Source organism: Protomyctophum bolini (assembly GCF_963924005.1).
Source record: "Protomyctophum bolini genome assembly, chromosome: 20".
In the NCBI taxonomy this organism is placed as follows: Eukaryota; Metazoa; Chordata; class Actinopteri; order Myctophiformes; family Myctophidae; genus Protomyctophum; species Protomyctophum bolini.
This window is the reverse complement of record NC_137881.1, coordinates 27489374-27501873: the sequence shown is the minus strand read 5'-3', so window position 1 is coordinate 27501873 and position 12500 is coordinate 27489374. Positions and strand designations below refer to the sequence as shown.

At 45.0% G+C, this 12500-nt stretch overlaps 1 protein-coding gene across 2 annotated transcripts in view; it reads left to right on the top strand.

Moving 5' to 3' along the window:
- tesk1b (testis associated actin remodelling kinase 1b) overlaps window positions 1–8903 on the top strand; it is a 29489-nt gene extending 20586 nt beyond the window's left edge. For both annotated transcript variants that reach the window (XM_080791857.1, XM_080791856.1), the window contains exons 7-11: window positions 855–942; window positions 2770–2853; window positions 4948–5034; window positions 5515–5611; window positions 6419–8903. In XM_080791857.1, the coding sequence (XP_080647983.1) occupies window positions 855–942; window positions 2770–2853; window positions 4948–5034; window positions 5515–5611; window positions 6419–7497 (1435 nt within the window). In that variant the 3' untranslated portion in view covers window positions 7498–8903. The remainder of the gene's footprint in view (window positions 1–854; window positions 943–2769; window positions 2854–4947; window positions 5035–5514; window positions 5612–6418) is intronic.
- The last annotated feature ends 3597 nt before the right edge of the window (window positions 8904–12500 follow it).

Sequence of the window (12500 nt, the reverse complement as noted above, 5' to 3'; positions counted from 1 at the left end):
TCTCTCTCTCTCTCTCTCTCTCTCTCTCGTCCCTCTCTGTCCGATGATGTTTACATTGGGAGCCTTGACTGTCAGTTCTCTCTCCCAACATCACTTCCCTCCCTGTATTCTTTTGCAGTATCATAGCCCACAGTAGCAGATGAAAATAGCACAGAGAGGAAGTGTCTGCCAGCAGGGGTGTGTGTGCGTGTGTGTGGGGGTCTACATGTGTGTGTGTGTGTGTGGGGGTCTACATGTGTGTGTGTGTGTGTGTATACATGCACATTTGTCCTTGCACTTTTGTGAGTTCCTTCCTTTTTGTACGTTTAAAGTTGCACCACAATATCGCCACATTGACTGAAAAACGCTGCAGCCTTATGGATAATAGAGAAGACATGTGCGCGCACACGCACACACACACACACACATAAAGGGGCGGGGGGGGGGGGAGTAAATGGTCTTCTCCCTGATGCATGCAACTACAGTTTCTGTCATTGTGGTCTCTACACAATGTTATTTGACGTGATGTGATATATGTTGTGAATAAGAATAAATTGTCATATTACGGTGCCGTGTGCCTGTTGGTCGGCTAACTGTTTATTCTCGGCGGGAACCCCTTTTGGTGTTTTAACTAAGCATTATGTTATACTTTAGCTATTGAAAAAATCGTGAAAATGCGGCACAAATCTTTGAATATATATTCTTTCAGAAGACTTTTATTTATCTCAACGTCGGGTCTAAATGGGTTAAATATGTATAATCCAACTATTCAATCTTTTTGGTTAAATCTCTCCCTCTCTTCCTCTTCTTCTGTCACTCTGTATTTTTCCATCACTTTAACCTCACACCCATGCTGTGTTGTTCCCTGTCTACAGTGAGCAGGACCAGGAGCCTCTGGCTGTGGTGGGCTCCCCCTATTGGATGGCTCCGGAAGTGCTCCGAGGAGAAGTGTATAATGAGAAGGTAGTGACGGAGTGCTTTCACTAGCTCTGTAATATTCCAAGAGTTCAAAGTACACACACAGTGGAGTGTATGATAGATACGATGACAAGCACTCAAACAAAGCCCGTACAAAGCAGATATTGAAACCGATATGTTAGCCTTTGGATACAGATGGGGTTCTCATGGTAGGGTCCAGGGACCCCCAGGGGTCCTTGTGTCCCCGGAGAAATGTGTTGACATAGCATTCAAATACTTTTAACCATTTATATAACCTTTTTAACAATTTTATACTTCAGAAATGGCATTTATACAACAAGCTCACAACGTGCCGTGAGCTTGTCAATCTGATATTTTTGAAAGATATAGAAAAATCCTGAATGTTTTGGAACATTTGGAGTAAAAGAAAAGTAGTAGGTGAACTACATTTGAGGATCAAAAATGTTAATGAGAATCACTCAGTTATAGTCTTTGTTTTTATGCAAAACAAAATGTGGTTTTACACTTTTCAGTAATATGTGGGGGGAGGTTTCACTAACTGGCCTATGACTAACCTCTTTATTTTGATTAATCCTAAATGCATCATCACAGTCAATTTTGGATGGAGGCTAATGGGATTTGACTGTGGACATGGCAGATGGCAATCAACTAAAATGACTGGGCTAGCGTCCAAAATGTTAACCCATTCTGACCGGGCACCCATTTTGGTGTTTAGCATCATGTTATGCTTTACCTATTGAAAAATAGCAGATCTACAAGCTCATATCGCGCCACCGAGTGGCGCGATACGAGCTTGTAGGTCTGCTATTTTTTGAAAAATCGAAGAACGACTGACATTTTTAGAATCTGATCTCAGGTCAGAATGGGTTCATCAGACCAGTGTGTGTCCAGTGGAAACCTCGTATGAATCTGATCTCAGGTCAGAATGGGTTAAAGTTACACCCCTGGGAGGAATGCTTTGTGGCTGTAGTAGTTGCAACCACACTAGTATTTACAGGGTACAGCTAAGTGGCGCTAATCACTCGCATTGTCTGATAGCATTCAAACGTTTCTAATGCTGTTTTAGTATGTCGACCTGTTTCTGCTGGTTAACATCATGACAGGATAAAAACATTGTTTAGAGGAATACTTCTCCCGAAAATGACCTTTCTATCAATTGCTTGCCCTGTGAAGCCTTGAATTCATGGTGGTTTTTACCTTCATTACAGTGAATGAAGAATCCCAAAACACTTGGAAGAATTGAAGATTAACAACAAAATTATATAAAAAAAATCAGTTTTCTGAACTCTCAACACAACTCTCACAGTATAGTCCATATCCTCAAATACGCCCAAAATGCATTCATTTTTGCTCTACTTTTACTGTTTAAACACTTCCGGTGTAAACGGTCTCTTGCCAGAATAAGGAGGCGAGCGTCTGGCGTGCCTGTGGGGTTCAACGCAAGCAGAGTTCACAGGCTTCTCGTTCTCGCATGAGACTGTCTGTCCCGGAAGTGTTTTAAATAGACAAGTGGAGCAAAACATTTTTGTTATGCAAGTAATGTGGACACTGGTTAGATACAAGACACTTGCATTATACTGTCAGAGTTGTGAGATTTATTTGACATACATCTTATATAGTTTCGCTTCTACCCTATTTTCTTCAATTCACCAAGTATTTTCTTAGTTTCTTTTCCTTTGTCTTCATTCACTGTCAAGGAATGCAACGGCAACAAAACACGGGGCGAACAATTGACCGGAAAACATGTATGTTGTAGGTAACAAATCTACATGTGTGTTATGAATAAGTGTTGATGAGAAGGTTTTGGGGATGAGAGATGTTGTTCACAGGCCTGTCTTTGTTTCTCCTCAGGTGGATGTGTTTGCATATGGGATCATTCTGTGTGAGATTATTGCCAGGATACAGGCTGACCCTGACATCCTGCCACGCACAGAGGTACCGCTGACGAGTCTATCATCACATCGCTGCTACCGTTCACCTGTTTTAACCCATTCTGACCTGAGATCAGATTCATACGAGGTTTCCACTGGACACACACTGGTCTGATTAACTCATTCTGACCTGAGATCAGATTCTAAAAATGTCAGTCGTTCTTCGATTTTTCAAAAATAGCAGACCTACAAGCTCGTAGCGCGCCACTCGGTGGCGCGCTATGAGCTTGTAGATCTGCTATTTTTCAATAGCTAAAGCATAACATGATGCTAACACCCAAAACGGGTTCCCGTTCAGAATGGGTTAATATAATCGGCAGTCACTCTTCATGCTTTGTCAAGGTTTTCATCAAGAGCGATATTGCATTTAATATATGATGCATAGTTGTTGGCAGTATCATAGTTTTGTGCTTTATTTGTAGACTACTTACTGATAAAGTGCAAATTGGCAAACAAAAAAAACCAACAGATCTATAGAAGTTCTGTGTCGCAACTCGTGAGCTACAGTATTTGAGATCTGATATTTCTGGCAAAGAGATTTGGTTTAAACGGACAAAGGGAACGGACCAACTTATAGACCCCTGTGTGACCCCAGTCAGTGTATATAGGGTTTTAAGTGCTTAAACAATATACATTTTAAAATAATGCTACCGTAAAACAGATTTATTGCATACACTAAAATGGATCGATTTTCCTTGACACCGACTCAAAATGGTATCTCATCATGGCCTCTGATAACCTTAAAAACAGTCAACTTTAACGTGATCATTTTATCAGTGGGTGTCACATTTTCCAAATGAATCTCTTTTAAAGAAACTCAACTAATGGTTTTATAGGCAGACGGTGGACTTGTAAAGCATTTTATTGAATTTGTGCTCGACATGTGTCCCATGGGGCTCACTAGGGGCCCGTCAGATTAATTATTACATCCATGCCCCCTGGGAATGGCCAACAATATGGTGCTGCTGATGAATATGCCTCCACCTAGCGGTGATTCGACCGCACTGCACCCCTTTTCAGCCTCATGGTTCTGGACTTTTTTTTAGCATGTTTGCCCGTTGTAGGTGAAGATGAATTGAGATGACTTCTGTTTTGTTCGAGGAATTCGAAACTGAAAGTGATTATCTTTCCAAAAGTGTTAGAAACGGTTAATGTTGTTTTTGCTATAATGTAATTGCTTAGACCCCAAGAAGGTGCATTTTAAAATGTGCATTATAACTATAATAATTAAATAATTCTTTAGAACGAGAAAAAAAAAACATTACATGGATGCACCTGGGACGTATCCTCAGTGATGTATCCCAAGGTCATCGGGGTATCGGGTCTCGCAACATCCTAGCCCTCACTCAGGTGACCCAGCCGGGGTGATCAAGTCCCGACTCACGTCCCAGTAGCTATACCCTCGATAAGTCCCATTAGGGAGAGACCAGGGCCACACAATCCGTTGCTCCGGAACTATACTCTGCCGGGACTGGGACGTGTGGAAGGACTCCACATTGATGTTTGTCTGTAAACGGCCATGAGGGTGTTTTGAGGACCGTCTGGGCGGCCGAATATTGACATCTGTGGCTGCTTCTAGACCTTGTATTGATTTCTTTCCCACTGCCCGCTATGTTTCACTGGCATAAGAATACCTAATAGCAAGCTGGTTTCCTGCCAACATCACACCACATCACATCACAACATGCACTCTCACTTACACGCAACATTGCTGTCAGGCAGAAACTTGGAATCTCCATATTCAAACTTTTGATGGTTGTTTGTATGAATGAAATAATGAATTCCCTTTGTTGTACAAGAGTGTGGCACAGACGTGGCAAACATTATTATTTTTTTAATTAAAGTGGTCAAGTCTGTCTGTGGGTCTTAAATACCAATAAAACGCGGTGACTACGGTAAATAATTTTGATTAGAGATTGGTTCTATTGGAACACAGGTTCTTGTTTCCATTCCCTGAAAATGAACGTTTTTTTCAACATACAAGAATAGATGGATACCTTTTATTAATCCTGCACAGCGCCTACTGAGGTCAGGTTTTCACCTGCCACCGACAAGGCTCTCATTAAAATGCTAAACGGTGAATTGTGTGTGTCTGTAGGACTTTGGCCTGGATGTGGAGGCCTTCCAACACATGGTCGGGGACTGTCCCTCTCACTTCCTGGAGCTGGCCGTCACCTGCTGCAATGTAAGTCGGATGTTCTTTTTTTTGAAGTGGTCAAACTAGAAATATGTTCAGAAGCGTCTTCCATAAAGTCCTTATCGTCTCTGATATGTCATGGGTTAAACTAAAGCCTCAGACTGTGATTTCTTCACCTGATTGGCAGTATGACAACAGCAGCGATTTTGACATATTGGTTTGACAAATCGCACATTAGGACAAATATTTTCAGTCTTTATTTGTAATATTATCTATAGATAGAGATGGAATAGATCTATTCCTCAAAAGGTGGACATCACAATGCCCCCTACTTCAACATGCAAGAGTGTCGCATTAAATTAGTGCGAGCTTGTAGCTCAGATATTTTCACTATTTTTGTTTTACAAATGATGATTTAAAAGGAACTGTTTTTGACATACAAGGTTTCCAACCTGACAGCAACGATATACTCACTCTATTGCTGTCCTGTCTCTGTCCACCCCCCCACCCCACCCCCCCCCCCACCAGATGAATGCAAAGATCCGTCCGTCCTTCTCTCAGATTGTTGCAGAGATGGAAAGGAGAGAGGCCGAGAGAACGCCAAAGGATGAGCCAGCGACTACGAGTGAGTCATCTCTGTGTGTGTGTGTGTGTGTGTGTGTGTGTTCCATGTGTCTCTCTGGGGGTCCTAGAAGGAAGCCAGGGGGGTCTTCTTAGAGCAGTCTGTGGGGTGCACTGCCAGCGATCACAGATGTTATCACCGGAGTGCTGTGGTGCTGCTCAGACATAGTCGTGCAAAAGACTGAGGTCCAGATGCTTGTTATTATTAACTTATTGGAGGCCAGTCAGGAGGACTCCCAGGGTGGCCTACGGCTATGAATATATGAAGATGTTTGTACAGTATACACCTGTTCCTTAGTGTTTTGAGCCCTCTGTTTGGGAGCTAATGTTTTTTCTTAGGGAGGCACAATGTTTTCTTTCCCATGAAGCTGTTTGAGCTGTGAATAATTTTTTGGGGCCTTTTTATGTGCGTACGCTGTACACTTATAAAATCCTACGTGTTCATTTTACTGGTCCAAAATCCAGGATTTCTTTGCACCGTAAATATAATGTATTGTAGTTTATAATTAAGAACACAATGGTTGTGTGTGTGTGCAGCTCAACCCATTTTGGTGTTAGCATTATGTTATGCTATCAAAAATAGCAGATCTACAAGCTCATAGCGCGCCACCGAGTGGCGCGCTACGAGCTTGTAGGTCTGCTATTTTTTGAAAAATCGAAGAACGACTGACACAGAAACGTTTCTTTTTCAGAAAACTGTCAGGTTTTAGAATCTGATCTCGGGTCAGAATGTGTTTTAAAGTGGCTGTAGTCGTCATGATGAAATCATCATCGTCGTCTCTTGTCTCTGTGTTTTCCCTGTCCTGTTCAGTAATGAACCCAGACGTGGACCCCCTGCGCAGACACTCCCTCTCCATCCCCGCCGACGCCCGGCTCTGCCGCAGCAAGTCGGACGTGCTCCCCCCGCCGCTGGCCATGCCGCAGCAGTCCACCCCTCCCACCCGCGTGAACCCCTTCTCCCTGCGCGAGGACCTCAAGGGCGGCAAGATCAAGCTGTTCGACACGCCCAGCAAGTCGGTCATCTCCCTGACCTTCACCCTCCCCCCTCCTCCCTCCCCCAGCCACGACGGCGACCCCTCGTCGGGGGAGATCCCAGTCCGTCCGTCCAGGAGGCACCGGCGGTGCAACTCGCTGCCCTGCACCCCTCCGCCGAACCTCACGTCGAGCCCCTTCGCCGTCCTCACGGAAGAGGACAGGGGACCTCTGTCCACCGTGTTCACCGATACGTCGGAACCGAGCGAGGAGAGGGAGGACGGGAACAACGAGACGTCGCTGCTCGTAGAGGAGGAACCGCGGGAGGACGAGTCGGACCCGGCCGACGAGTCCCTGGAGCCTCTGTCTCTGTACGGAGACCTCGGGGAGCCCATGGACTGCACCAGCTCCCCGGACACGCTGGACACCTCCTCGTCCCCTTACTCCAGACCCTCCCAGGCCTCCACGCCGCCTCTCTCCAACGGATGGGGGGGCGGCGCCAATTCCAACGGCCCGCCGTGCCTCCCCCCGCCGCTCTCCAACCTGGACAACAACAACGTGGTCATCAGCAGCGGCCCGCTCAGCTGGGCCACCACCTCCAACGGCTACCACTCCACCCTCGGCAGCGACCCCGCCGGCCCGTCTCCTCCGTTCGGCTCGGGCAGCGGTCACTCCGTGGACCAGGAGGAGGTCGTCTCCTGCCCCGGCTGCTGCCTGGCGGGCCTCCGCTTCCCCTCCATGTGTTTGCGTGCCACGCCGCCGCGGAGGAACCCCTACAAGAACCTGAACGGGGACCACACGGCCTCCTCCCGCGGGCTGCTCCACGCGGGGACCAAGGGCCTGAACCCCGCGACGACGAACACGACCGGCGGCACCAACCCAGAGCCAGGACTGTCCCTGCCAGGGACTCTGACATGAGTCTCACACCGCTCGACACCAAAATGTACCAGGAACCAACCCGGGAACCAGGGGGGGAAAAGGCAGTGGGTTCACTAGCTAGCCGTGGCTATTCTGCTGTTCACCTTGTTTTGTAGGGTTGCAGAACTGTCCTCTATAAGCTTCTTGTTATCTTTTGGGTGTGTCCTCAGCAGGTGATGGTTTCTTTTCTTCTGGCCCCCACTGAGCCAGCGTCGCGTTCCCTGGTTAGTTCCCGCAGGAAATGCAGAACTGTGCGAGTGGTAGGATTCGGCTCCTTCTCCACGGCCACTTCATTTCATGCCGGTCACCAAAGCTGGATGCCAAACTCTTGCTCTGCCACGGCAAAAAGGCCAGCCGATTGTTCCCTCCGCATTCTGCGAGCGTCGAGGAGCACCAGTCGGGTCCGCTCAGGTCTGCGCTGGTCCTTCCGACGTGTAGCGGTGCTGATCCGCTCCCCGATGCCTCCTCGCATCATCTGCCCCGTCCTGGAAATCAGTGGGTCTTTACTAGTTTGCACAGGTTTCAACTCAGCAATACCCCCACCTCTTTTCCAAACATGTAATTTGCTGCAGATGACATGGTAATAAATATTGGACGTGTCTAGAGGAAGCAGACCCCCCCCCCCCCCCTCCCCCCCATTGACTGATCTAGGATCAGATGACTCCCCTTAACACTCCTATGCTTTCTGTTCTGCTTGAGCCTGTAACTGCATTAAAGGATAATGGACCTTTTTGACCACTAGCCAGTGGCTCGCCCGGTAACGTGGACTCCTGACGCCCTCTGCTGGGCTGGGGTTGTTACAACTTGGATGTCATTTTCTGCTGTAAATGGACATGTATACTAGATCTCACTGAGGTCTGTGACGGATGACACGATGACAATAATTCTTTTTGGCATGAAAACACTTTTATTCCTGGTCTAGATGGCTGGACCGCGTATGTTTCCTACTGTAAATGCTTTTTGACTGATGATGATAACGATGCTACGATGAGGAATGTCATGCCTAGTATTACTGTTGCGATGATTACGATGTTTGATGCTGTTTTTGAATGAGTGGGCAGTTTTTGCGTCGTCTTTGATTATCAAGAGGTGTATGGTGCACTTGTGGTGTGTTCTACAAGTCAGGGAATCACAGCGTATTTGTGAGCGATATTGTGTGTCACAATGGTGTGTTTGTGTGTGTGTGTGTGTGTGTGTGTGTGTCTGCGTGTGCGCGTGCTTCTTTGTGCACAAGAAGTTGTGCTTTGTAATGTGAATGCATGTGGAAGAAAAGATGAGCAGGTGGTTGAGAGTGTGTGCCATACACTGTTCTTATGACTGAGTTATTTTTGTTGTACGGCATCCTGGTTGCCTGTTGAAAGCACTTATTTAAAAAGAAGACATTGAATAAAAAGATATAGAATGCAGTGATCCTGGAATGTTTCTCTCTTTTTCCCCTTAATTCTGCACTCCTTCATTTGCCTAGAAATGTAACTGTCTATTCCATGTGGGGTATTTATGCAAAAACGAATTGATTCATGTCTGATTTAGGTGGTTCCCAAACGTTTTCATGTCAAGGACCCACAAAATGACACTCTTTATCCCACGGACCCCCCATTAGAAAACACATGCCATGAGCGACCCCCATAAGAGGAGATTTGTACAGCTCTAGCAGTGATTTTCAACTATTTTCATTTCAAGGACCCCCCCCCCCCCCCAGCTTCATATGCAACAGGCTACTGGGCTCCCATTTAATGCCATGCCTATCTCTGATACTCCATTGTAAAATCAAAGTTAATTTAACTCTGACAGTGTCTAACTCTCTGAGTTACAGACACCCAAGGGTCCATTTGGTTCCTAATTATCATTTAGCTGGGGACCCCCTGGAACTCTCTCAATGACCATGGTGATAGCAGGTGGAACTAACAGTCCAAGTAAACATCCTCACACAATTCTTGTTTTGTAATTACTCTGCTCATCGCTGATGAGTACTTTAATCTGGGTTTATTTCAGGAGATGAGGTATTAATTCAGTACCATCGAACATGGGCTTCTCTATAGACATGTAGGGCTCCATCTTGCGCCACCCTTATCCCTAAACGTATTTGCTATTTTTTTACTATTTTAACTAGCCGATCTACATCGAGACATTGTGAGCTTGTAGATCGGCTATTTGAACTATTTTTAAAGGTTTTTAAAAATAGTAAAAAATGGCAAATTAGTTTAGGGATAAGGTTTAAGGGGTGGCGCAAGATATAGCCCGTAAAGTATTTTCATAAACATAGCTGTGTGTGTGTGTGTGTGTGTGTGTGTGTGTGTGTGTGTGTGTGTGTGACTGAGTTCAGACTAACAATTTTCAATGTCTGTCTGGAGAATAGGAGTGCGAGATCACGATACCTGGAAAGGAGCACTTATCCATCATATTCCCACGAAAGACATATTCCTGAAGAACCATCTACGTACATGGAGAGACATATTCCTCCTCCCAACAACATATAAGGTTTTATGAAATGCATGCTGGCTAGAATGAATCATTCCGTGGTTAGTAGATGCTGATATTTTGTCCCACAAGCAAAAAGCATATTATTAACAGGCAAGGGCAAATGAATGAGCATGTGTTCTGCCTGATTTTAGAGATGCATTTGTGCTTGTCATGATGTTATGATCAGGTGACTTGAGGAAATAAAACTACCTCAAGTGTATATTGACCTGAAAGACATTTACAGTAAGTCCTCCATCCAGGTAATCTGTGGGAAACAGCTGATTCAACCACTTAGACAGGTATTAAGACTGGAGTGGAGTGCAGTGAATTTCATAATTGCCATCAACCAGTGGTTAAAGTGATTATGTCTGTTTCTCCTCCCCATGGTGTGATTATCCCTAACAGGGCTATGCAGGTGATCATGTCCATTGGCTTCCAGGGAAGAGAGAGTAATTAAAAACATGCTCGCCAGGATAGATTTATTTCTTGAGTGGTGGTCAGGCCTAGAAGATAAGGACATAAAATGTGCCTTGCTGTATGAGAGAAGGAGCGGAGGAAATTGGTGGTACCACCCCAAAACGCAATGTAAAGAACATTATATAGCCACAAAAGGCATATGGGTGTACTCCATTCATGAGACATACTCTTGTCTCGGGCATAAGTTCAACATTGCAGGAGAATGGAAAGAACAAATTAAACATCATCTTGTCTGAGTTCACATTCACGATATACATGGCATGTGAATATCCCATCTATTGAGCATGCTGAATGACAGGGATGTTGGGGAGCTGGCTAGATGTTCCCTGCTCCTTGATTTGAGGAGACTCAAGATCCTGTTAGCCTGGAAGTCAGAGCCCCACTTTCTTGGGTTCAAAAGGAACCCCAGTGGGAAACTGGACACCCGCTCCTGGGCTTTGTAGTTTCATCAGACTGGCCGCAGTGGCCGGACTTTAACGATCTGTGTCCAAGCTGGTGTGTCCCTGGAGTGGGTGCGGTCTGACTCTGAGGACATAACTGACCCCCTCACCTCTGTTGGCGCAACAGTGACCTACAGTGGACACCTACAGGTGCCTGTATATATGATTAGTTTAAACTTAAACTGTTAAACTTAAACAATGGTTAATTCCCCAAAGTAAGGAACAAGGTTATCCCTTATCAGTTATACTGTTTATAAATCAATAAATCAATGTTATTCAATTGAACCATTTACATGTCACATCTATATTACCATAAGTGTTCACTTCGTAAATGTGTGTCAACCCCCATCCTCTGCCAGAGAAATGCCTGCTGCCTCTTAAGGTTACATTACTACAAACTTATACATCTTTGGGGTATTCCTGAATCTTATGTCATATTATGGTACATAATTATGCAATTAATTCTTAACCCATAAGACACAGTACGATTCCACTAGAAGGCTGAAACTAACTTGATATACCTGATATATTACATTCAATCATTCCTGATTTTATAGAAGTGTATAATTATAAGTCTCTAAATGTTCTGATGAATTGAAAATGGTGGGCCTTATTGTAAACCAGTGTAATGCTTCATCATAGTGTCCACAGTTTTTGTATTGAGTTGTACCTTTGTTTGAATTAAATGTACTCATTCTGCATACTGTTATACTGTATATAAATCAATACATTGAAACTATATTGGCAAGCCGTAGATATACACGGGCTATAATCCGTGGATATCTACAATATCTACAATATATTTCCAATATTGTGCGTTGTGAGCTTGCAGATCGTCGGTGCCCCAGCCCACTCACCATGAATCCAAGCAGGTCCTCACAAGTATAGGTAAAACACTGCCACTGCCAGTGCAATGGCCCGTTGCAAAGAAATTGAGATTTTACTTGTGCCATTCAATCTGAATAAGGGTAATTTAGTTTCTAAATAAGGGAGGGACAATTCTGTATTGCAAGGGATGATTGCTTGACCTTTATAAAACTAACTACAAGCGCCCTCTTGTGGCAAAAGCAGGAATAGTCTTAAAAACTACTCGCGTGTGTCACACAGTGTTGCCAACTTAGCGGATTTGTCGTCATATTTAGCTTCTTTCCAGACCCCCCTAGCGACTGAATTAGTGAAAAGCTTCTGGCGAGAAATCTAGCTTTTTTCCCCTGGTGAATTGGGGACAAATCGTGTTGACAGGCGCCAGATATGCGCCAGAGATAAAATCTTTTTTTTTTTTTTTCTCAGCCTCAAATCCGCGAAATTGGCAAAACTAAAAGTGGTCGGCGCGTCTGGTCTGGCTCACAGGTCACAGCAGGCTCAGTGGCTTCCTCGGCTCGGTTATGTGCACACTGCACAGACTGTCTACCAGTGCTTCCTCCTTTCTTGCTCTGCCTAGGCGAGTGCGCTCCGGTGCGGTATTTCCGAACGCGCCCCTCGAGCTCGACAGAGCAAGAAAGGAGGAAGCAGTGCACTGGCAGCTCAGTTTAGTCTGCTAGTAAAAATAAAATACACACTCTGATGCATAAAGTATTAACCTTCTAATTCCTGTATGGATCGGAACAAAATAGCGTTCTAAACATT